Source organism: Ixodes scapularis, unplaced genomic scaffold (genome assembly GCF_016920785.2).
Source record: "Ixodes scapularis isolate PalLabHiFi unplaced genomic scaffold, ASM1692078v2 PGA_scaffold44__24_contigs__length_19508400, whole genome shotgun sequence".
Classification (NCBI taxonomy): Eukaryota; Metazoa; Arthropoda; class Arachnida; order Ixodida; family Ixodidae; genus Ixodes; species Ixodes scapularis.
Window position 1 is genome coordinate 3,206,880 of NW_024609873.1, and position 26,825 is coordinate 3,233,704.

The 26,825-nt window shown below is 46.5% G+C and overlaps 2 protein-coding genes across 2 annotated transcripts; one reads left to right on the top strand and one right to left on the bottom strand.

Annotated features, from left to right (window-relative positions):
• Window positions 1-5,644: 5,644 nt before the first annotated feature.
• On the bottom strand, window positions 5,645-7,165 carry LOC115321885. Its single transcript, XM_029982166.2, has one exon. It carries the CDS (start codon window positions 7,163-7,165, stop codon window positions 5,645-5,647), a length of 1,521 nt encoding a protein of 506 aa, XP_029838026.2.
• Window positions 7,166-17,996: 10,831 nt separating this feature from the next.
• Window positions 17,997-18,506, top strand: LOC120850740 (tropomyosin-like). The gene has a single exon (XM_040223369.1). The coding sequence runs from the start codon at window positions 17,997-17,999 to the stop codon at window positions 18,504-18,506; it is 510 nt and encodes a 169-aa protein (XP_040079303.1).
• The last annotated feature ends 8,319 nt before the right edge of the window (window positions 18,507-26,825 follow it).

A 26,825-nucleotide genomic window follows, 5' to 3' on the forward strand; every position in this document is an offset into this window, starting at 1 on the left:
GTCGCTCCAATCTAGGAAGCGTCGCATTCCTTGCACTGTACCTGGTAAATCACGACCCTTTCTGCCTCTGGCGGGGTCGGATCTTTTGGCTTGGAGATGACATTGGCGATTGTTCTGTAGTGTTTGTATACAGGTCGTACCCCCAAAGGCCTAAGGCCGCGTCCCAATGCCTCCGAAACCCTTAACGTAACGTGTTCGTTCGGCTCGATCCAGGCGCCGATGGGACATTTGGGTTGGGATAAATCATTTTATATTGGGATTTTACTAATAGCACATCGTTCAGTGGACCAAAAGAAAAAGGTAGAAAGTCAAAAGCCTGACTTTCAGTGCGAAAATTTGAAAACAGAGCGGACTATTTCGTACCTCCTCCCCTTCGCAACCTCTCTGCCTTTTCACTGTGATACAACCGCGGTCCCAAAAGCGCGTTATCGGGCCCAAACTGACGTCACACGCAACCGGACCTCACTTATTCCCTTCACCCCTAAGCTGACATTGTGGTGGAAGCTACGCGCTTGCCGGACCAATCAGCCGCCTCCCTTTCATCACCTGACTTCATTCTCTGCAGCCACATTTGCCACGCTCACGTGGCAAGTGTGGCTGGCCCAACGAGCACGTAGCTTCAATAGCACTGTCAGCTTCGGAATGAACAGGGTGGGGAAAGCGATTTTTGTCTGAATTTTGAGCGACGGGCTAATCTTCTAGGGGGAGAATGGATGTGTCCGGGATTACACAAACAAGAGTGCGAGCAAGAGGGGACTCCCCCTTTTCGTCTTCTTTAAAGGGCCCATGAAACGATTTTTGGGTTGAGATAAATCATTTTAGATTGGGATTCTACTAATATCACATCGTTCAGTTGACCAAAAGAAAAAAGATAGAAAGTCAAAAGCCCGACTTTCAGTGCGAAAATTTGAAAACAGAGCGGACTATTTCGTACCTCCTCCCCTTCGCAACCTCTCTGCCTTTTCACTGTGATACATCCGCGGTCCCAAAAGCGCGTCATCGGGTCCAAACTGACGTCACACGCAACCGGACCTCACTTATTCCCTTCACCCCTAAGCTGACATTGCTCTGGAAGCTATGCGCTTGCCGGATCAATCAGCCGCCTCCCTTTCATCACCTGACTTCATTCTCTGCAGCCACATTTGCCAACCTCACGTGGCAAGTGTGGCTGGCCCAACGAGCACGTAGCTTCAACAGCACTGTCAGCTTCGGGATGAACGGGGTGGGGAAAGCAACTTTTGTCTGAATTTTGAACGACGGGCTAATCTTCTAGGGGGACAATGGCTCTGTCCGGCTACACAAACCAGATTCCGAGCGAGAGGGGCCTCCCTTCTTTTCGTCTTCCTTAAATGTTTGGTGGAATGGGCGATTTATGAGTTGAGGAGGAAAGCTAAACAGGAAAAAGTTGGAAAAGCGTTTCATGACCCCTTTAACTGTTTGGTGGAATGCGCGATTTATGAGTTGAGGAGGAAAGCGAAACAGGAAAAAGTTGGAAAAGCGTTTCATGACCCCTTTAATGGAAGCCGAACGCTGACAGACTAGGCAAGGCGACAAGGTCACCGGCAGAAGCGGCCTTTCCTTTTATGCGTTGTTGATGCCCCTTCGACCTCGCCTTTTGCAAATCCTCCCCACCTGCTTTTGCGTCTTCGTGTGGCTGTCAGCGAGCGCGACAGCCGCTTTAAGCAAATCAAAAGGATGAAGCGAAACGCGTGACTCAGCGTGACCTCTCTACATAGGACGCGTAGGACAAAAACGTTTGGACGAAAACTTGTCACGTGACTTTTTCTGTCACGCTGATGGGATCTCTGGGGCTGTCGTTTTCGCCGTTTGCCTACCCTTAGCGAAAACCAGTATCCTTCGAGTATACTTTTTGCACTTTTAAGATACTAATTTGAGACGAGGTTAATAAAAGCATCCTACAAGGATGCTGTTTTGAAGTACCCGCTTACTACAAGTATCCTTTCAGAGTATGCTTGAAGTAGGTGCCATAGTAGAATACTTTTAGCCTACTAACCAAGTATAAAGTAGATTTAAGTACACCTGAAGCGTCCTATTAGAAGTCTTTCCTAGATCCCTTTTAGTACACGAAAAGTGGTTTAGAAAAGTACGCTAGAAGGACGTTCCAAGTGTTCGCCGATCGTCTTCAAATGCACTCGACCAGCGCTCGCTCGACATGAAAGGAAAACAACATTGGGCGCGAGTTTTCACGAAATGGCGGTCTAGGCGGTGCTTGATCTGGGAGCTCTGTTGTCTTGTGCCCCATTCGCCAGCTTTTCATCGAGTTCTCGGCATTTGTATCAGTGGCTAGCACGACTGACTACGTCCGTGATTCCATCGTGTAATCATCCGTGCTAGATATGTTATTGGCCCCACAAACATCGACGAGCCGTGTGTCCTGCCCATGGATCTTCAGTTCATTGACGGATTACGCAGTGCGGTTTGTGTATTGATGCACCGGGTCGCGAAATTGGTGCTCCTGAGCTTTGTCGTCGCAGGAAAAAGCTTTATCGTGCCTGCGTCTGAGTGTGGTCTCCCTGTACCAGTGCACACGTGATGTGTGAGCGAGCTCCGAGCGGATTCGTTGCAGTGTTAAAATTTGAATGATTTGGAGGCTGTGCTTTCGTGAAGTTTTTCATGGAGTTCTTGCCATTTCTATCAGTTGTGAGCGTGACCGACCACCTTTGCGATTACGTCGCGTGATTCTAAATGCCAAATATGGTGCCAGCCATGCAACATATGCATCGACGAGCAATGTACGGTGGAGAGCAAACCTCCTCATGTCTATGTGTATATGACGCTATGCAGTTTGTTTATTGGTGTACGGGATCCCTATTAAACTTTAGCGCAGAAAAAGAAAAAAAGCACATCGCTGCGATTTGAGTCCGCGCTTGACTTGTGTACGGTGCAGGCAGTGATGTGTCTCTTGGCGTCATGATTAAATTGAGACTTGCCTGCTTGGATCGAGCAGACTCCTCCTGTTTATTTTCGTTGGCCCGGTGCGCAAATGGAGTACAAGGCACATATTCGCAGCAACTAACTCTTGTGATTTCTGGGAGCCGGAATTTCGGTCTCTTGATGGGCAAACATACTCACAGACTCCTGAATGCACTTTTTTTGTTGTTGCTTTGTTGTGCACCTGTAATCCTATCTCAGTTCTGCAACCTGCTACTGTTGTCACCGGTCAGTTTACAGATCTTGTCTTTATTGGCATCCATGTCCATCCTATGCCTACCCTTATTCCCCAGTCACGCCTAGGTGATACAAGCAGCGAACTATGATTGGGGAATGAGGGGTATGCCAGACATAGGAACACCATTGGTTGATATAATGTGTGAGGCAATGAAGGCTGGCACCAAAGCAGTCGCAGTTGCCACATCATTTCCAGAAATTTGTGTCGAAGACTAAGAGAAAATGGCACACTCGACTCTTTCCCTTCACTGCCCTCCTCTACAACTGTTATTGCAGCCGAAAGTGATTAATTTTCAGTACTCTAGAAGGTATTGTAGCTGTGTCGACTCTCTGTTGCCTGCCCTGAATGTAAATCCAAGTTGTCCCGTGTCGGCCGGGGAAAATGCAGTTAACTCGCTGAAAATCATTTCATCACTTACTTACGTAGGAAAAAAATTAATACGTACATGTCGGCTCCCCTAGACGGATCGGCTTCCCTTGTCTGCATGTAAATTTGTCAAAACAGGTTCCTAACGGGCAAATTTTTGTTTTAACAATACTTCTGGTTAATCGGAACAGGACAAGGTGCTAAAACGCTTGAGCGAACAGTAGAACATTTTTTTGCCATTGCACTCAAAATTTGTTTTAAATGCAGCCATGCCTGGTATAAATCAAAGCTTGGAATAACAAAATAATTTGTAATAATCTGTGTGGTGCTGTTCCCTGGAAAATTTATTTTAAAAAGTCGGAGGTTGCGACGGTGTGATGTTTTAATAGTAATAAGAACAGCCAAGAATATACAAATCAAGACTTGTTTATATCGATGCTCAGAAACAACAGCAGGGTCTCGATTCTGGTACACTGACATTCATAATATTTACAATGTGCTCTTCCAAAACAAAGTAGGATAAGAGAAAAACATGTTACTTCATGCATTGGACAGCAACTATATCATCTGTATACAGATGCTCAGTTAAATATAAACAGAAAAAAAGAAAATACAGAATACAAAGCGCGACTTCTTTTTTTTCTTCAATTAGACAAAAACTACAAAATACCTAAATACAATATACCAATTCACCACTAAAAGTTAACAAAAAATAGCTTCAAGTATTCAATGCTATTGGGTCTCTTACGGACACTGAGATGCTCAAAACTTAGAACTCTTTTGCCCATAAAAATGCACATATTCTAGAAGTATGCCACCGATGCCGATGCATTCAGCAGTTTAGAACAGAGGAAGATCGCCCCATGAAGTCAAGCTTCATTGCAGAATGGCAGAGTTTTTGGGAACAGTTCTCTGGTGCAATGCACGATGACAAGACTGCCCCCTTTATGAAGCCCTTGGTGTCAAGATATAAGCCGTTTTTCAAGCTATTCCTTTATGGTGTTGCTAGTGCCCAGCTCATCAATGAGGTATGGATATACGATTCTTTGGCTCCAAAGTGGTTTTTTGGGCCAGTTGGTTCATAGTTTAAAAATATAAAAGCGCCGATAAGAGATAAGGACCAAGATGAAGAGAGACAAATCAAGACGCACTCGCAACTGTTGTTTATTGGAAAGTACATGCATCATATAGGCCCCAACAACCTGTCGGTCACCAACGTGTCGGTGCAACACTCTTATATATCGAAACTTTTTCTTTGATAGGGTGATTGACGCTTCACTTATGCTCGATTTTGGCGCGTAGGATAAAACTAAGAGAGAGGTGCATGGGGCATATGAAATTCAGTATAACGGTGCAGATTGCATAAGTGAAGCATCAGTCGCTCTATCAAAGAAAGAGTTAGAATATATTAGACCAAGCATTGCACCAACACATTAAAGTCTGACGGGCTGTTGGGGCCTCTATTTGCATGTACTTTCCGATAGACAACAGTTGCGAGTGCGTCTTGTGTTCTCTCACTTCATGTTAGTCCTTGTCTCTAAGCGCTTTTATATTTTTATTCTTTGGCACCACAACCTAAATAAAAGGATGCTGGTGGTCATCCACAAATCAGGACTCGGCAGGAGGTTGACAAAAACTGGTAAAACGGGCACGAGCAACACACAAGTGGGCCACCGGTGAGAGAGCATCACTTCCGCTAGAACGAGCGAGGCAGACAGATTTGAGGTTGAAGGGATTGCCGCACACGGGACACAAACGGATCTTTCGCCTGTACTAAGCGCCGAAGCCAACAGAATCATAAATGGCAGAGTACGATGTTGGAGCACTGCCACAGCCCGTGATCACATACAAAAGTGGTGGTGGGAGAAGTGTTCGCATTAACAGGCATTTATGCACTAGACATCCGAATATCAGATCCACATACACTCGGCGATGGCGACTTGTTCTCATTGAACAAGAGGATGCAAAACAACATATGACAGCCAAGGCAGGTTCGATAGGCCATCCAAATCCATGCCATGGCAACAAGCCAAGAGAAAAAGAACTAAAAATGGAGCAAATAAGGACTGAGTATGATTGAGCCTGAGCTTAATCGCGCTCTACCTTGTTCGGTAGGGGCACAAGAAGGAAAGTGTCTTCGGTGCGGTCCATAATGACACATTTGGTCATTAGCTGCTTGGAACTGCAAGCTGTGACAACACCCGATCTTGCACCTTCACGCACGGACAAAAATGGCAGTCCTAGCTGTACGTCTTTAAAAACTACCGTAGGAGTCAGCTGCAGTTTCTCCATAAGCACAATGTGTTGGATGTCAGACGTAGTACTTGCAAGCTTAAACACTGCGAGTGCCTGCACAATGCCAAAAGATCCATCACTGAGTTGAGCAACACAGTTGGCTCTTTTTGGCATTGGGTAGGACTCAGAGTTCCAGACAATGCCATTGCACTGAAAGCGGTGGTAATAAGTCAGGCTTGATGGCGGTGCATCTAAAGCCCTCTCTACTGCCACCTCAAATCTTACATTCTGGGCACTTGTGTTGTGGCGTGTGTACACGACTACGTCGCCTGGAATTTGGGTACCTGTGCGCCCCATGGTCTTTCGGCCCATCATTTCTTCAAAAAACACTACTGCCTGTGGGAGGCTCATCCTGGTTATCAATGGGGCCAGCTGCTGCCACTGAAAAAAAGTCCTTGCAATCTGCTGGCCCACACACTGTGTGCCCGAGAAGTAACTAAGCAGAACTGCATTCCTTCCCTCAAATGGGAAGCAAGAGTTTGCCCACAGAGGTCCCCACGCAGCAACTGCATCTGCCAGATGCAGAAGCTGGTGCACATTGTATGACATGTGTTCTGCACCGTACAGTCTTCCCATTTGTAACACAAACTTGCTCAGCAGAACCCGAGCTTCACAGATGTCGGAGGTTGATACGCTCTGTTTTAGTAGCAGGTATGTGGCATATGCCAGCAATGTAAAGTGCTGGAAGTACGGTGCTAGCAAAACAGGCTTGAGAACAACATAGCCATAAAAAAGAAGTAACATCCTGAACTCTGAAGCCTTCCAGAAGGCTCTGTCCTCAAACCTCCTGGGTGTGCGGGTGACCTCTGTGGGTGGCAGGATGCCCAGGAGAATGGCATTCATGGTCACTAGTTTAGTCCCAGCATACCATGGCTGATCATGGTTCTTGGTGTCAAGCCAGAGCTTCAGCAGCTGCCGCATGACACCAAGACAAACGCAGTGTTGGTAGTCTGGGATAAACCCATCAACAGGGTTAAACCGTGGAATGGTCATGATGATTGAGGGACCCTTCACGCCATGAACTGGTGTTTCAGGAGTTCCCTCCGCTGCTTCTATCATGTGGGCATTCTCTGAGCGCTTCTCAGGTGCAGGGTCTAGGTACGGGTAATGCGAACCCCCTGGGTGATAACACCATCCACATCCAAAAAATCCATTAAACTGTTTGCAGTTTTTTACTGCCGATCTTGCGACAGCATCCACAGAGCAAACCACAGCAAACACACGCATGTTTACTGTTTTCCCATCCCTGATGCAAGGAAACCCGGCTTCTAGTTCCTGCAGCTCCCTTGCGAATGGTGTTAGCAGTGTTGTCATATTTGGCTTGGTAAACCCAAACCAAATAGCTGGCATTAGCATGTTTTGTTTGCGTATGGTTGGGTCCAGTTGGAGTATTTGGCACTGTATGGGCCAAATATTGTACGTCGACTTTTCAAATGCTCTAATGCCATCTGTATTCCAGATGAGTGACAAGTCGTCACTTGAAAAGTCGCTGCATAGTCTTGCATGTTCTTGACCGTCAACAATGTCTGATATATCGGGCCCTGTTGGTGTTGCTGCCATCCACTTAAGATCTGGCTGCACAAGAATCCGCTGCAGCTGCTGTTTTATCGGCAACACTAAAAAGAACGGACATGACTCGGGATCCGGCTCAGTCTCACAATTCTCACATTTTGAGATGTCGACAGGAAGACCCAAGTACCCTTGGCAGACAGGGCAGTAGTGATGTTTTTCTGCTTCTACCGCATGAGCATCTACAGCTTTCAGTAACAAGTACTTTGACTGGGGTACACTTCCAGGGGCAATGATGCATCCTCAGAAGGTCAGCAGTTGCCTTGTCACCATCTTTGTGGCGAAGTATGTACGACATGACAAGGGCAGCTAACTCGGCTGCATCATCCGACTCCTCTTCGCTATTTGCAGATGGGTCTTGCTGCGATCCCTATAGAAGAAATAGAAATATATATATATATATATCTTTGATTTCGCTATGTTTTTCATTTATTGGTTTTGCATCGTAAAATTTACAAGAATGGAAATTAAGTTATTTTTATCTGACATTCAGTGAACAATCATATTGTTCCCCCCCCCCCCCCTAGAACCTCAATTTCAAGATAAGATTCGGAAGTTTTCGGTTCACTAGAAAAATAAAATTATTAAATTGCTAGCAGACCTAACTATAGATTTTATATCCTAACATTGATATTTTCGACGTAGAACTATTGAGAGGGGAACTGGAAGCTGATAGAAATCCCTCAAAATTGAGAATCCCAAGACATGCCCCAATATTATTTTAAGGCATTTGAATCCCATCATGCTTCCAAACACAGTTAGAAACCCCCCCTGCAATTAGATTTTCTGGCAGGGAAGCTCTCCAATGTGTCAGACATGCTTGGGAATGGACGCAAGGCTCACCTGTGAAGACGGGCCATCTCCGACTGATGTGCCTTCGATACCATCCAACAGGGGCGCTGCAGTTGGCTGCGGCACCGGAGAGTCACCCAGCAGTCGCTGTGAGCCCTGCATGAATTGGAAGGTATTCTCGACTTTAGGAGAGCAAGATCACCCCCATTAATGTTTCAAGGCATTTGAATGCAGTCATTCTTACAAACACCGTCAGAAACCCCCTGCAATTGCTTAGATTTTGTGACGGGGAAGCTCGCTAACGTGTCAGCAAGACTTAAGGACCGGTTCAAAGGCTCACCTGTGGAGCAGCAGCGTCTTCGATGAATGGGTCATCGATGCCTTCCAACACGGGTACTGTAGTTGGCTGTGGCATCTGAAAGACGCCCAGCAGTCGCTGTGAGCCCTGCATCGGATTAGAGGTTATTCCCTAAAATTAGACGAGCAACGCCACACTCATTAATGTTTCGGGGCATTTGAATGCAGTCATCCCTACAAACACCGTCAGAAATGTCCCCTGCAATTGCTTAGATTTTGGGACAGGGAAGCTCGCTAACATGTCAGCCAGGCTTAAAGGGGCCCTGCAATCCTGCTTAAGTGTCTACCTTTTTTGCAGCTTCCCCATCTCTGGTTGTTCGAGGAACCCAGCGTCCACGGAGAGAGTAACTAAATATCAGTGCCTCATATTTTAACCGGACGACGCCGAAGCCTTCTCCACCTACGTGGGTGACCGACCCATAGTACCGAACGCGCTCAGCATGTGACGACATTGTGACGTCGGTCCTGGCCAGCTCCCGCCTTACGACTGGTCAGAGCCTCTAAAAGCTTTCTTTTAGTCGAAATGCAAAATATAAGCGGCGCAAACTGTTTCTATTATAGATGAAGTAGTTTTTGCTCAGTTCTGAGCATTCCAAAGGCCTTCGGCGAGCAGGTTTGGTTTGCGCGGTTTGGCCGTTTGGCGATTTGGCAGTGCGAAGTGGCTCTTGTTCTGAACTCATCTTTACCCCGTGTTTGCTGTCGTTTGTGGTCAATGAAGTGTTATGCAGAATTAGAGTTTAGTCACGCAGCAAATGCAATGCGAGCCACCCTGGCTGCCCGCTTCATCCGGTCTATCCAGCGCGTGCTTTAGTGGTGCCCTCTCAAGCCGACGCCATAGAGTGCAGCATTCGTGAGAGCTTGCTGAGCTCACTACCCCTCCTCGAGTTCACGGCCACCCAAGCGAGGACCAGGGACGTCATGCGGGAGGTTATTTTTTGCTTTTTTTTGTAATTCTAATCTGCCTATCACTTAAAATAAAGCAAAATTTGAGAAAAGTTTTACTAAGTTAGTACGTTCAGTACGCTCAGGTTCGGTGCAAATTAAAAACCTGTCAAAAATGAAAGACGTTTACAACACCCTGTAACGTCAAATTAGAGCGCAGCTCTTGAGGAGAAGGAGGGGAGGGTATGCCCCTCCTCCCTTTCCTCCTCCACCACCTTCTCCTTCTCCTCCTCCTCCTCCCCCACGCGGTGCACTATGGGACATTTCAATGCACCGCGCTAATTATGCCGACAATGACAGCGACGGCGACGCCACTCAAACCAGAAACAGGCGCTTAAGAGTTGCGCTCTAAAAGTTGTTGCAGGGCCTCTTTAAGAACTGACTCGAAGGATCACCTGCGAAGCAGCAGCGTCTTCGATAGATGTGTCAGCGATGCCATCCAACAGGGGCACTGGAGTTGGTCGTGGCATCCGAGAGACGCCCAGCAATCGCTGAGAACCAACCCTGCATCGAATTGAAAGTTATTCCCTACAATGAGACGAGCACATCCAGCCCCACTAATATTCCAAGGCACTTGAATGCAGTCAGTTCTAACAAGCGCCTTCAGAAACCTCCTGCAATTTCTTAAATCTTGAGGCTAGGGAAGCTCGCTAACGTGTCAGCCAGGCTTAAGGACCGGTGCAAAGGCTCACCTGTGGAGCAGCAGCGTCTTCGATGGATGGGTCATCGATGCCTTTCAACGGGGGTACTGGAGTTGGCTGTGGCATCTGAGAGACGCCCAGCAGTCGCTGTGAGCCCTGCATCGGATTGGAAGTTATTCCCTAAAATTAGACGAGCAACGCCACACTCATTAATGTTTCGATCGCATTTGAATGCAGTCATCCCTACAAACACCGTCAGAAACGTCCCCTGCAATTGCTTAGATTTTGGGACGGGGAAGCTCGCTAACGTGTCAGCCAGGCTTAAGGACCGGTGCAAAGGCTCACCTGTGGAGCAGCAGCGTCTTCGATGGATGGGTCATCGATGCCTTTCAACAGGGGTACTGGAGTTGGCTGTGGCATCTGAGAGACGCCCAGCAGTCGCTGTGAGCCCTGCATCAAATTGGAAGGTATTCCCCAACATCAGAAGAGCAATTAAGCTCCACCCCCATTAATGTTTCGATACGTTCGAATACAGTCAAAACACCGTTTGAAACCCGCTCCAATTGCCCAGATTTTCTGGCAAGTTATGTGTCAACCAGGTTTAGTACATTGAAGGCAGGAATAACTTTGCAGTGTAGGCAGTGATTTCCCTACACACCCTGTAGGGTGGGTGTACGTACCCCTCTTGTTTTTTCTGAAGGCACAACCTTATGGACCTTCTGACAAATATGTGCCGCCACCTAGACACGCGACTGGGTTTGAGACTAAGTGGCGAGAAAACAATGCGCGCGCAAGGCCTCTCCAACCCATTCTACACCCAAAACGTCGGCTACATCCTGTTCTCCCGATGAGGTGCTGTGACCTAACGGCTCCCCCAAACTCGCCTTCATTCCCATCATGCATAAACTTCTGCCCTGAAGTCGACACAAAGAAACCACCTTCCCTCTCTGCTTGGCCAGAAGGAAGCAAGAGAGGGTACTGGAACCATTTACTCTCGAATTGATGTTTCTACGAAAGGGATTCATTCGCAACTACTCCTATACTCTAATATGCCTACCCCCCCCCCCCCCCTAATTTTAATTCCTGGGGATTCCTTTCGATATAGAGCTCAGGAAATAAAATATTTGGAATTGACAAAACTGCAATATTGCAGTATACCTTCGATCGAGTCTTCGATGGAGGTGCCTCCTTCGCCATCCGACATGCACAGTGCATTTGGTCTTTGGCAAGCAGTGAGCACCGAGTTATTCACTTGTTGATGCAGTATATAATTGTTTTACTAGGAACGATTAGCAATATTTTTTTATGCCAACAAGTTAGCATACGCGTTCTGGCGCTTGTCAGCTTTCTGCAGCACACAAGTTACGCTGTTTGTGCGAAACAAATTTAAGCATGAATAAAACATAGGTTTTGAGTGATTTTCTTTTTGGTCGAAGAACCGAAAAAGTTTGGTATTGATCAGCGTAGTCAGGAATCTTTTCGGGGGGGGGGGGGGTGCTGAGGTGGCTGGGATGTTGTTCATGGCCGGCAGAGGGGGGGAGCGGGGGGGGGGGGGCGCGAAGCTTCATAAGCCAAGGCCCCCCCCTGGTATTGTTGTTTCTGGTCGGGAGTTATTCCCTGCGGGGTGGGCTTTGCCGCATTGGCCGGTTTGTCTCGCGGGGTTTTGGGGGGATCCAGGCCTTTCACTAACTTACCTCTCGTGGATTTCGGACGCCGCACGCTTCACTCGGGGAGAGAGAGGAGGGGAGGTGCGCGGGTGTCAGGCTCGGCTCGGTTCAGGTTTGCGTACCACGTGTTGCGCGCAGCACGTGGCACAACCGAAGTTGAGACCGGGCCTAACCCAACCTTGCGCCCCCACCCCCTCCTTTCTATTCCCCCGTTAACCACGCACCCGAAAACCACGAGCAGCATGCAGTCTAAACCGCAACCGCCGGCCGAGGAAAGTTCTCAGTATAGCTATGTTTCTTGTATTTTGTCCAAGGTGATATCTTACCTGAGAAGCTTGAGATCTTTTTCTTCTAGCCGTTCGCGGTGGTAGCGGCACATCTTCTTCGAGATAGCGTTTGTACTTAGAAGACATAAGAGCACTTCGCTTAAAAGCAGGGCCCGTGCGTCTGTCCGTTGCACTATGCGTTCGCTCACAATGGGTGCATATTAGTCGCGCTTGCCTCGAAGATCCACTTGCACTGCCGGTTGGGATCGCAGCGCAGCGAATATGCTGACGTGATTCGCAAAAGTTGTCTGTGGCCAAACTCGTGGTCACTATTCACACAAAGCGGAGGCGATCTGTTGCTCGTGGCCAAAGGAGGGAGGGAGGCGCGCGGATACCTTGCGGGGCATAAACCCGAGTGTAGCCTTCGTTTTCGACGACCGCGTTGTTGTGATCACACTGTGGTCCGTGTGGTTGCGATGACTCAATCCCTATTTTCTCTCCAGTTTCGCCATCTTCAACGTGGCAACAAAATCCGCTAGTGCTACTTATTTCCCAACAGAAAGCCACTGCAAACACTTCGGGCGCATGAAATGACAAAGGAAGGTCTTGACCTTCCAGCTTGTACCTACGATCCCCATTATTTTTATGCACCAGTAAGCGGACAGCTGCAGCGTTTGAAACGAGTCTCGTACCCGTTTGCCCCTGCGTTTCAGATATGTAGCGAGAAAAGATGCACAAAGCTGGTCGCATAAACAGGATGTTTTAGGCATCTCAGCACGGCGTGGTGTTCACTTTTAATTCTGAAAGGTTTGTTCAGCATACATGAAGTTGACTGTGTTAGTGGCGGGCTACAGAAGAATGAAAGACGCCTGTTGTATCTCTCCTTCAGGCTTATGTGTTTGTTCACAGATGCGTTGAAATTGGTCCATGCTAGGGCACCCTAGTCCATGCGAGCGCCCTTAGTGCGCGCCCTTAGTGCGCGCCCAAAGTGCTCGAGTAAAACGGTTTCAATGGATAATATAACACTTGATGAGTTGTCGGCAGCGTTATCACGGTCATCAAGATGAGTGGTGAATGACTGGTATTCTCTAATCTGCGAATATGTGTCAAAACAATGTGATGCTTACAGCGAGGTTTGACATAGACGTCTCCTCTATAGACGGGTAGGATATGGGAATATCATTAACACGAACTGCTTAGCACCCAGACTCTCGTGACTAACGGAATGATGTGTAGAAAATATGACTGGATTTTTATTACTAAGGCGAATTTGTAGCTTGTAGACGATTGACCTTTGATGGCATGCTAGAGAGACCGCTAGCGATCAGTAAACTGGGTCCAATAAATGCAATTATTTCTTCTCCTTTTCCTTTTTTTTTGCCGACTTTTAGGTCAGGTTGCATAAATTATCCATTAGTATTTTTTTTTAATCACTCCCATAGTGCACATATTATATATTGCTGAAAAAGAGCAAGGGGTTTCGTTTGTAAGCCGCGCCCCTTGGCAGCACCGCAGGCTTTATTGATATATGCCAGACTTGGACGTAGTTCAACTACTCTACTCAAACTACTGTAGTTTAACTACTTTTTCGAGTATTTTGGTAACTTTCAATTACAACTTTATTTCGGTAATTAGTAGTTTAATTTAACTACTTTTTTCAGGTAACTTCTACTCAAATTACTAACTACTTTCGAAATTATATAGTGCTAATTTTGCCCATCACGAAAGTTTGAGCGCAGAAATGAATAAGACGCCGGGAGATGAAGTGGCATTCCCGAACAAGGGGCCCCCTTGTTCGGGAAGGCGTCCTTGGGCCAAGGTGGCGACGAGCAGCCAAAACATAACACCGGCACGCACGAACGCAGGAAGAGATGCTTAACAAGCCTTGGTCGGGTATTGACCTAATCTGTAATGCACGCAGCCGCCGCGTTTCCAGGTGCAACCTTGAAAGACGGGGACACTCCGAGAGTTGTTGTTTTCGTGGTGTCTGTCTTTAGTGAGTTCTGACTCAAGCGGTAGGTTCCATGGTAGGCGCCACTGGAATGACCTCGCAGCTGGGCGCCTGTTCCCATGGTTGCCTCGTCGTCAGCGCATACGCCTTTGCGAAGCCGGACTCCCCCGCGCACAAACCCTGGCACGGATAATCCGCTCATGGGAGCACGTTCCCGCTTCCAGCCGCAACTGTATACGAGCGCCGATGCTTGTTCACGTAATCCTTCGCGTCCTTCCGACCATCCATGCCTGGGAGAACTCCTCTTTGTTAAAACGATTTACTTGTCAGGCGTGTCAGGTGCGTCAGAATATTGTAGTCGCCGGCGAGGATAGGGAGTTACCCTTGGGAGATATTTTTGTTGGACCCAGCGTCAGCGGCGAAGTATACTTCGGTTCATCTTCTGTTAAACAAAAACAATTTTTTTTTTCGCACAGTCGTCCGGATGACTTCATCGTCGTGGCGCGAGACTTGAACCCTTGACGGTCTGCTGCACTCGCTCAGCGTACTCTCCGAACGACGTCGGAATAAAGAGGGGCCAGTCATAACAATCTCAACTTGACGAAGAAAAAAGATAAAAGGAGAAAAGTTTGTTATAAGAGACCCTCTACCCGAGGCAAACCTTACATGTTTCGTCATGGATACCTAAGATGCCGACACTCGCTTACCCGACCCTGCACAGCCTGTTTCTCAAATTCAATGCTGCCGTTCCATCCAGCCCCTCGGTGGAACGTCTTTTTAGCTTGGCTGGGGACGTCTTTAGAAGGAAAAAGGGAAAACTCTCCTATCAAGAACTTTGAAAGTCAATTGCTTCTGCGAGCCAATAAACTATTTTAACGAAAACGCAAGCCATAAATAGACTGCGTTAATTTTAGGCTCGCAGGGTTTTTCATTGATCAAAACTGCTTTTCATTTTGCGACCACAAAAATATAAAAAAGTAACTTCGAAAGTAACTTCAAAGTAACTCGCTACTTTTTACAGTAGTTAGTAGTTTACTCAATTACTATAACAAATTCGTAATTTCTACTCTACTCTAATTACTTTTGGCGTCGATACTCAGTAACTTAACTTAACTACCTTTTTTGAGTAATTTGTACATGTCTGATATATGCTTATATGAAACTCCTTAGTATTTCTGAAAGATAAACTGAGCATGTTAATCACAGATGATTTTTTCATCCTTTTTTTTTTTCTTCCTTCCTTTGCACGTAACGGACAGGTAACCGTCGAAGCTCGAGCTGCGTCTGCCGCGACTCGTAAGAAGCTTTGGCAGCACTGAACCAGCTATGTGGTGCGCTAGCCCACCTGACCATCGAAATCACGAAACAGTATCGCGTTCTTTTTCATTAAGTGGAAAACAGTCGCAAAACATTGATTACAGGAGTATATTGATTAACATATATGGTGCTCAGGAACCAACACAGCCTTGTTTTCAGTTCCTACGAAATGGCAGAAAAGCCACACTTCGGCAATTTTGTTAACATTTGTACTTGGCATGCTTCACAGCTTCGCGTATTCTTCATGGTTTGCATGTTCCGTGTTTCTTCGAAGATGGCCGATGGCCGTCAGCCGTTTTCTTGCATTCAACTAAACCAAGAAAGTCAAGAAGCCGTTAGACAGTTTCGGTTTGAAGGTAACATCCAGATCCAGATCCGAAACCGAGAGACCGAGAGGCAAGATGGCCGGTCGCGACAATGGTTCAGAACGCTCACAACAGTTCGATGGAAAATCTAGCACTATTTAGCTTTGACGATGGTTCGATGGCGGTTGAGACGGTGAAATTAATTAGAGGTTACGACCCTGCAACACACAACTCAAAAGCTTGGCCGAAATACAAGGAGGGAGCCCTGAAGCACTGGGTGAAAGTCGATTGGCCCAATTCAGACAAAGCCGGTCGGGCTACGGGAACGACGACTCTGCACCCAGCGCAAATCGTCCGTTTTGGAGGTACGTTATTCTCTTTTTATGTTTATTCCAAAGTTTCTGTGAGCGGGGCGGGCTTGCTAGGTTTGGGCTGGCTGCTTTACGTACTGCTTTATAGCTCTATAGGCTGTCAAGTGTTTCAGGTGTTGAAATTAGCTGTAACTTGTATTTTGGTACATTTCATTTTGTGGCTGTTCAGACTGCCGGGCCGAGCTGAAGGAACTGCTCGACAAGTATGTGAATCAGCGAAACGGCACTTCAAAGCACAGTGAGGTAAGCAAATTTTGGGGAACGGTATCTGTAGGCTTTACAATGCCCCTTTGGCTGTGCACCACTGGCTTTGAGCGCAACTGATGGGAGTGCTGATCTGTCGATTCTGACATGGGGTTCAGGATTAAATGACGAGGCCGGATATTCCGTCTTGCTTTGCTCTCTGCAGAATCCATTACTTTTTTTACAATTTTTTTTTTGTGCTTCCTCATCTGTTTAAGCAGCTTCTGAGCTGCTTGGTGCCGCAATGCCAGAGTAACATGATCAGTCCAAAGTCCAGCTTCTACGTCTACTCTAAGGAGGAACCGCTGCATAAAGACACATAGTATACTGAGGAGCTGTTTTAGCATCCAAACCTCGTGGAAAATTTCTGGTTGCTCTTGGAAATGGCTTATAACAAGGTCCATCAGACTACATCTGCATAGCAGGGCTTTATAATATTTTGAAAACTGCTGAACAATGCCTTATCTCTAAATATATTTTGTGCACGTGCGATGCATGGTCCATGAGTCTTAACTAAGATAAGAAAATTTAATATTAACTTTTATTTAGTTCGCTTTCTTCGAAATCAGTGGGACGGTGTAAAAAAATTAAGTGCAGAAAATATTAGTTAAAAGTGAAAACAATGAGAAATTCAAGAGCAAGTTCTGAACTTTCCATTTATGTTTTGAATTTTGCTAAAGCTTACTGATTTTCTTCTTGAAATTACTCGTTGCAGAAGAAGCAGCCCTCAAAAAGGAAGAACTGTGTGGAGGACAAGTTGCTGAAAAGGCTGCGGCAGGAAATTAAAGGTCGGGGGGTATGTATAAAATCCTTTTTGTTATAAAAGTTTTAGTTTTATTGATGGCATATCAGTATTCATATGATCTTGCCGTTTTGGTGTTTGGTTAGACTTATTTTTCTTAATGTCATTAACTTTTTTTTTTCCAAGGGTACTGGTCATTTGTTCATTCAGGCCCACTACAAACTGTTCAGACCACTGAGGTAACTGGAGATTATAGATTTACTGGCTCAGTGACCTCTGCACTGTGAAGGCATATGACATACGTTGTTGTTTTTCTAAGCCAGCGGTTCTCAAATAGGGGTCCACGGACCACTTGGGGTCCGCCGACCCTTTGGCGTCCACGAAGGCATTCTAGGGGTCCGCGAAGCCCAGCCTCATCAGTCAAGCCCTGAAATACAACTTGTCTTTCCTCAGATTGGGGAGAACCGTTCACAGTTTCGGGTTAGTTTTCTCGTGTATGTGTCAGTAAGAGAAGTCCACTTTACACTAGCCCTCAATTATATTCGTTTATTAAATTACTTTCATCATCAACCTAAACTTTCCCTTCCATTCACCACGAACGGGGTCACCCATCATCTCCGCCGATGCAGAAGGAGTCCGTGAAACGCCGATAGTTGAGAACCACTGCCCTACGCATTAGAAAAAGTCAGTGGGCAGCTGGAACGCAACTTTGTGAGTTTGTCAGAGGTCACTTCTGGGGAGCAGTTGCTTAGGAATTCCAATGTTATACTTTGTTGTGCAACTCTGATAATCTATCATTACTGCTTATATTTGCTGTTTATAGCTCGGTGCATCTTCTGGGCACGCGCCAGAAGCTCATCTTGTACCTGCCCTGGCCTGCCCTGCTGAAAAGGCCAAGCCTGGAGCCGAGGACAAGACCAGGGCTAGCGATGCCGAGACGAGGGCCAGCGAGGCCGACACCAGGGCCAGCGAGGCCCAGGCCATGGCCAGCGAGGCCAAAGCAAGGGCCTCCGAAGCCGAAGCCAGGGCCTCCAAAGCCGAAGCCAGGGCCTCCAAAGCCGAAGCCAGGGCCTCTGAAGCCGAAGTTAAGGCCTCCGAGGCCGAAGCCAGGGCCTCCGAAGCCGAAGCCAGGGCCTCCGAGGCCGAAGCCAGGGCCTTCGAGGCTGAAGCCAGGGCCTCAGGGGCCGACTCCAGACCAGGGACTGCAAGGGCTGAGGACGCGGAGGCCAGGGCCGAGGTGGCCGTGGCCAGAGCGGAGGAGGCCACGACCAGGGCGGAGGAGGCCGAGGCCAGGGCGGAGGAGGCCGAGGCCAGGGCGGAGGAGGCCGAGGCCAGAGCGGAGGAGGCCGAGACGAAGGTCGTCGAGGGAAAAGCACAGATGGCTTTCATGCTGGACGACCTTCTCCCTGCTTTGGAACGTATGACTGAATTTACAAATATCTGGAAACTTCCAGGTTACATCAGTCCTCTTATGATTAGCTATAAATGGTGACAGGTCAAGAACAAAGTGGAAGTTACTCCGACCTCTTTCCAGTTGAGCAGAGCGAATGCTGGAGGGGAGGTTGCCTCCTCTCCAGCATTCGCTCTGCTAAAGTGGAAAGAGGTCGGAGGAACTTTCACTTTGTTCTTGACCTGTCACCAACTATGGAGTGGAATATTCCCAATTGTTGTGATTACCATAAGGTTGAGGCGCAGTGGCGTCACAAGGGTCAGCGGCACCCAGGGCTGTAGCTTGCCACGACACCCCCCCTTCTTTAGAAAGCTCCGCCAGCCATAGCGCGCATGGAACTGAATCAAAGGAGTGGGCTTATCTTTTCAAAGTTTTTATATTTTCAAGTTGCACCAAACTAATAAGAATTTTTTTTCTCATTTTTGCAAAAAGGTTTTCTTAAAAACCTTTTTTTTTTGCTTCGACGTGCCTAACCTATTTGTCCAGGCCTAACTGCCCGATGTTGCAAATTCGCGGCATATTTTATTTTTGTTTAGGAGTCCATTTGCACCAAAAGAGACTTTAGTAATTGATTACATATACACATTTGAGGGTATGTCCTCTGCGCGCAGCTATTTTCTTTGCTGGGGAGCATGTGGGCTGTGCCATAATATGATTACGGTATGATGCTTTGAGAAGGCGTAATCGGATTATGGCACGACCCACAGCGCACCTACGTGCACCCCAGCAAGCAAGATGGTGGTGCCGGAGGCCACTCTTGCAAACATGTGTGCAAAACAAAACAAAAAACTTTTTGAAGGACGCATTCCCTTAATTTTTTGCGTTAAAAGGTTACCAAGCTGCTTCATATCCCGAAATAAGTACTACTGCTACTACTATTTTCTGTCATTCCATAAGTTCCACAGGAAATACTTCTTCGACATCAGGGTAGGGAATATCCTTGACGGTGAAACATTCAATTGCGATGCGAGAGCCGACCCTTCTTGTGTTTGGACTCACAGTGTCAACTTGCATGTTTTAATTTGCTGCTCTGCATACAGGACTAGCATGTGCATCACTGTTTAAACTTGCTGCTGTGCATAGTTGAAATGAGGCCGCTCATGGTGTGATATGGAGTGGCCGCAGTGATCTGTCTCAATTAGGGAACTGTTTGTGAAGCGGCATCTTGACAGTGAGTGCCCGTGTCGAAAGCAGTGAAATATGCACGAAAACACTGAATGTGCGCTAGAAGTGCAATGTCGACGACAAAAGTGACAGCCACTGAAGTAGATAAGTGAGCTGACTAAGGTCAGGAAATGAGACTTGAGGGGTATAGACCATTTGCAATATCCCCCAAGTGCCCTGGCCCGTGCTAGAGAAATCATGGGAACGGTGTTCCTTAAGCTCCTTAGTGATCGGTAATTTCGACCCAATCCATGGTTACATAGCTTTTGAGCATAATTTGGAGTCACTCTGAAAAAGCGCCTGATATACACCAAGGACCTATTGTGTCGCTTTTAAAATTTCTCCTCAATGTTTCTGATACTGTGCGTGCTGTGTACCCTTCAACCTGGATGAGCTGCAGAAATCCCTTACATTGTTATCATTCTCGTACAGCTTCGAAGACGCTGATATTAAGTTCGAAACGCTAAAAATGCTATAAACAGCCCCGCTGACTCCGAGCTAAATCCTGGTTTTTGTTGTTGTAAATTCTGCTTTTTAAGCAATTCCTGCTAAAACAACAATCATGAGAATGATAACATTGTAAGAGATTTCTGCAGCTTAGCCAGGTTGAAAGGTGGACTGCATGCGCAGTATCAATAATGTTGACATTGACAATAAAGCTTAAAAGTGAAATGACAGGTCCTCGGGACGTGTATCGGTCGCTTGTTCAGGATGACTCCGAATTATGCTCAAAAGCCTGTGTAACCATGGAATTGGTTGAAATTAGCAATCACTAAGGAGCTGAAAGAACACCATTTTCATGATTCCTTGAGTGCGGGCCGAGGCGCTCGGGAATGTAGCAAAAGGTCTATTGGGGTGCGAAGCTGTCTGAAGGGAGAGCAGCCTGAAGACGAAAATATGTTCCCATGATATTTCTAGCGTGAGTTAAAAGTGCTCGGATTATTTCAAAAATGGTCTTTTTATGGTGAGCGTACACATGTCAAGCATGGGATTGTAGGCGTGGATTTCAGAGCTTCCGGCTTTTTCACCATTCATTTAAAAAAATTTGAAGTCTAGGAGCAAGTTAGGCGCAGTGTCTGCTTTAATCGTGTGCACTTTCTCTCAATTTTTCTTAATGTTAAACCAGGTGTAACTTATGTGTAGCTTTAAAGGGGCTATGATGCCAGTGTTGACGGTTGTTAACCATCAATTTTTTTCATAATTTGAATACCTAATTGTAATGTCATTGTGATGAATGCTTCCTACTGGCAGGTGTGCCAACCCTCGTGGCAGCTTTGGAGGCTCGTGGAGCGACGGGCCCTGTGGTTCAGGGGAGTGTTGTGGAGAACACGGTATGTAACGATTTCCTCTCTCCGCATCGCAGTTAAACATGTGCATCTTTTATCTTGTCTTGTTCCTAACCCTAATGGCTCATTCACACCTGCGGGTCTACACAATAATCTGCCCAAATTTTGACTCTGGGTGCCAAAATTTGAGCAGATTATTTTGACGCTCGGACCACAACCATAGACTTTTGACGCCGCGCATCAGAAGTGTGTGAAATATCCGATGGCAAACAAATTGGTCTGAGATTTTTTTTTTTTCTGCTGGAGAAAATTTTTCAATCAGAACCGAAGGCAGGAATTGCATTGCCAAATGTCACACCAGAGAATATCAGCTTACCTACAATAGGAAAACAAATTTTGGCGTTTCTAAACAAAGCACGGCAAGTCAACAGGACTTTTTCAGAAACTTGAGGAAGTCTCGTCCAAAGCTCTGTCACATGCCTCCTTGCATTGCAATGGCCTTGCCGCTTGCCTCCCTTCTCTCGCTTGCCCTCTTTCTGTCGTAAGCTACAGCCGGTTTGCGACAGCACGCTGCCTTTTGGCACCAGTGGAGGCAGGTGCAGCTTTTTAAATCTCACTTAACAGATGACACATCAACGTCTTTTGTTTTGTTTTTTTTGGGGATTGACACTTCATGGCGGACGAAACCAACACAACCTAGACGAACTCGAGGCCTTACCACCGATTTCTTATGCCTCCTGAAAGGAGTTGGTGCGATGCACGGATTGAACACGAGTGTCATGTCAGCCTTGACTGCCCATTAAGTGAGAACATGAGTCGCACCTGAACGGTGATGCTTCACTCATTTTCAATCTGTGCTCTGGGTGGTCCCCTTTTTGGTGACAGAAAATTAAGTGCTAAGTCTTTGTATCTGGGTGGCATTGACTCCCCAAACTCTTCTTTTTCTCGCACTGGAAAGCAACGTGTTTGCAAAGAGTCTTTTAGCTCCTCTACTCTCGCCGAGACGAAAATCGGACCCCGGTGCTATGAACAGTTTCCGTTCGATGCTCACATATTTCTTGGTCTTTGCCAAGCAATGTGCAGAGGTAACCTACTCGAAATAAGGCACGGCATTTGTTAAAAGCTGGTTTTCTAATCCGCCGACGAGCACTGGTATATAACAGGGTTGTACTTGGGAAACAGATTTCCCGAGTACATTGCACGGGCACGGCGGGGTAACAAGCCTGAACAATTGATAAGTCTTTTTTTGACGAGCAAATTCACTCGGCAGCTATAGTGCTTTTTAGAAGTGTGAATGAGCCACAGTTTCTAGCAAACAATGTGCCTGTTAGAGATTCGCAACTATTAGAACCATAGCTCCTTACTTGGCCCCATCGGCCAGCGTAGTCATTGACACGTCGTGCAAAGCATTTTTGTTTAATTGGGCGATTGGTGCCTCACTTACACCCTTTTCCTTTTGCCCAAATTTCGTATGCCTCCTGCAGTTCGCTGCTTGTCTTGTCATTGTATCTAGCAAGAATCTTAACATCATACAACACCGGGGAACAGTGGCATCTATTGCAGTGAATGGCGCATGGCAGCCGCGCGCTCATGGGCACGGTCATTCACACACCTGCCCATCTGGCCAATATACACTGCTCGTCACAATAGTGGTATCTGATACACGATGCCTAAGACATACTCAGCAAATCTATTCTTGTGTTTTATGCTGCAAGGCTCAGATGGCTGCTTGGGGCTGTTGATTCTGTGGCAGAGCCGAACCATCTTTTCGAGTGTTGAGGACACCACAGGAATGCAGTGGCGCTGACCAACTTTCCTTAATTGTGTGATACTGAATGTAAGTGCTGTCGAGACCGGTTTTAATGAAGACAATGGGAATCGGGAATCACTTTGATATATCCGCTATATCCTTTAAACTGAATTCAGTTAACAAAGTGCAAAAGGGAGTGGGGAAGTCGCGATTCCTTCGCTGTAGCCACTATATTTTTATAACCGACTTCGTTATAACCTGTCTCGACAGTATGGTGTCACAGCTGGCCTCACCTTGGACTTCCCACGAGCGGGTTTGTTTATGCCTTCAAACTTTTTTAACAGGCTTTTGGCGACCCGAATTAGACATATCTGCGTGTAGGCTGCTTCTCTCTGTCGCGCAATCTATTCCGTACAGAATGGCCACAAGATTGCTTGAGAGAGGCCTCCAAAAACATTGGCAATGCCCCTTGAAAAAAGAAAAAGAAAAGTGGCAGTGTTAACGTGTTTGGAGACCTCTCTCAAGAAATTTTGTGGCCACTCTGTACAAGATAGCTTTGCGCTACAGATTGCACAACTGATAAAGCAGGTTATCCGCAGATGTGTCTAAAGCGCCGTTCACACACTTGCACCTGAGTACGACCGAGAGAGACAAGTCCGGTTTTTAAGCCTCTTGCGACGGCGTACAACCTGCTTCGCAGCAGTGCATCGCGTCCTACGCCATCGCAAGAGGCTTAAAAACCGGTCTTTTCTCTCGTTTGTACTCGGTTGCAAGTGTGTGAACGGTGCTTAATTCAGGTCTCCAAAAGCCTGCTAAAAAAGTTTAGAGGCATAAGCAAACATGCTCGTGAGACCAGCTGTGGCACAATACTTAAACTCACCCACAAAAAGAAAGTTGGTCAGTGCTACCGCATTCCTGCCATGTTCTTGGCTCTTAGTAAGATGGTTCGGCTCTGCCACAGAGTCAAGAGCCCCGAGCAGCCATCTGAGCCTTGTAGCAAAAAACACAAGAATCAATTTGCTGAGTGTACCTCGAGCATTGTGTATCAGATACCACTATTGTGAGGAGCAGTGGATATTGGCCAGAAGGGCAGGCATGTGAATGACCGTGCCCGTGAGCACGCTGTTGCAATGTGAGCTAGCCCAGCTGGCCACCTTGCCATTCACTGCAGTAGGTGCTCCTGCTCCCCGGTGTTACATGATGTTAAAATTCTTGCTAGATACAATGACAAGGCAAGCAGAGAACTGCACGAGGCATACGAAAATCTGGCAAAAGGAAAAGAGTGTGTATAGGTGAGGCATCAATCACCCTATTAAACAAAAATGCTTTGCTCGAAGTGAAGGTGACTAGGCTGGCCGATAGGGCCTATATAGTTAATGTTCTTCCCAAATAACCAGCTCTTGCAAGTGTGCCTTGCGTTGTCTAGCTTTGTCTTAGTCCTTGTTGTTTTCGGCGCTTTTAAACATTCAATACAATGTACCAGCTGGCCCAATTAACCACTTACTGTTAGCTAGCTCTGTTCATCAAGTGCTTCTTCACCACCAGCATGTCACAGCCATTTATGCTTATGTGCTCATCTGAAAAGCTTTCAAATCGATGTAATTAACATATTCGGTGCTATTTTTATGTTTCAGACATCCTTTGGAGACATCATTGTTCCTGAGGCAAGACTAAAACTTGTGGACTCCAAGCTGCCATCAATTTTCACCCAGGACCTTGCGGTCGCTGTCTTTGGGACGGAGGCCCTGACCAACTGCTGCCTTACTGGCTCTGCAATGAAGGGGAGGCTTCCCGAAGAGGGAGTTAGTGACTTGATAGGTAAGTAAATTGCTGTAAAGTAGAAATGGCAAGGCACTATCGCAATCAAGCTTAATTGGAACAACTGCTAAGGTTATACTCTTGACACATATTGGATTTGTCTCGGTGCTCATGGATGGCTTTTTAGCTAATGTTCAGGTATGTTTTCTTTATGTGTCATTATGTCTGTGCTAGACCTCCGGTTTCCGGTAATCTGCCCCAGCTTTAGCATACTTCAATTTTTGCCCAAATTAAATATCACTCTTATGTTCAATCGGCTTAAAGGGGCCGTGCAACGATTTTCGAACTATGGCCAATATACAGCGGAAACGAATCTGTGTCACCTATAGAACGAACAGAAAACCGTAATTTCTTGCGAGCTCTAGTTTTTATTTAAAAATAATGAAACAAATCGACAATCGAAGGGCTTCTTAACTCTCCACATAGCCTTTCGAGTGACATACTCTGGGGGATCACGTGGTTTCCCCTTGTGTTCTCTCTTCGGAGACCCCAGCCGCTTTTAAAGGATTAGCATCGTCGAAGGTCGTGGCGAGCGATGAATACAAAAGTGGTTTTGCCACGGAGCTGTCGGCGAGTATAGACCATTCCATTTAGCGCTCTCTGGGCGGCAGCATTTTGTTCGACAGCAGTGCCCTCTCCGTACATCCGGGAAGTTCGGCGGGTAAAACGAAGGACAGGGCATGCACTTGACTCCGCTAGCAGACAACAAACCAGGAAGTTGCCATTCTTCACCTTTGGGCTGTACCGGCGGGCTGTAGGGAACATCAAACTCTCGCTCGTGGCTGCCGTTGTGAAGTGGTTCGCGTTCTTAGAATAGTTATGGCTGCTCCAAAATCAGCCTATAGCTCTCTGTTATTCTATTTTGGTAAATGGTCAACTAGCATATCTTTTTTCGGTTACTTAAATAGCAGCTGAGTCAGCCGGCAGTGCTACCCTCAACTACTGCGTCTATTGCGGCAGGAGAGCACATTTTATTTATTATTTCAGACCTCCACTCATGCTTGCTAAAGGCCGACACTAGTACAAACTTTGTATAGTAAAGAAAGGTACAGCAGCCGAATTCACTTTTCGCCGGAGAAGACCGGCCAATCTGACATAGTTTTCCCAATTTTTCTTTTTTAATTTGCACGCAGGTCACAGCGCAATCGGACCCTGTTTATCTAGCATAGTATTAGACTACAACTGGCATACTAAAATCTGCGCTTGAAATTTCCAAAATGACACGATCTTAAACAGAGTTTGCATGCCAGCCGGATGCTAGGTACATCCAACTCGGCGGAGCAGACGACAGGGGGGTGAGAGGGGAAGGGCATTTCTTGTTTCTCTATTACCCTCCCTTCTAATGGAACGGGCTATAGCAGCGGAGGGGGACAGGTTTTTGTTGACTTCCGCGTGTCCCCCAGAGGCGCTGTCACCGTAGTTCCTGTAACCGCCAGGCTGCAGATCGCAAATAATTGGTTTTCCTTTGTGATTATGCAGCGGAATAGCAGTTTCTTGGGACCAGGTGACATGTTTTTGATCACTTTTGCTTGGATAAACAATATATAAAAAATACAAACTGCCAATTCTTTCAACATCGAAATTGTTGCACTATTCCTTTAAGTTTGATTGCTGTGTATATCAGCGATCAAATTTAATGAACCTTCAGTATTGTTTTCTTGTGTATAATTTTCTGAAGACAGCTGACTTTTTGTCCGAGCTTTAGGCTGCTGAATATTTAGAAACCATCAGCTCGTTTAGTTGTTTTTAAATTGTTGTTTAGTACAGTATGGCCTCAGTTGGTTTTGCATCAGTAAACCCTGAATTATTGTATTAAATAGATGGCAGAATCAAGATTAAAAAAATGTGGTCAGCTGTGTGCTCAAAATTATTGTCTAGCCTATGCTATCTCTGACTTTCTAGCCAAATATCCTGAAGCACAGGTTCTCAAACGGGATTCCCAGTAGAGCATCCTTAAGGTTCTCTTAGCACCTGAGCTTCCTCAGTTGTTCCTACACCAGTGCCAAACACTCCATAGTTTGCAAATTATTGTTTAGAAGACCTCTAGGCTTCTGCACTGCTCAATTGCAACAACGCTAAGAGTGGAAGGGACTCACAAACTCAACCACTATTGGCGTCATGCCAGTAGTTCATGTGGCCACCATAAGCTGCATGATGGAAAATTTAGCTTTTTTTCCTTTCTGATTGTGCAGCGTGCTCGCAACATTTCCCGGGGTCGTGGTGTGTTTTCTCATACTTGTGATAAGGTAAAAGAAATAAAAGTAACAAGCTCCAGACTCTTTCAGCAGTGAAATTGTTTCATGATCCCTTTAATTAATGCATTGCAAATTGACGAAATGCCTT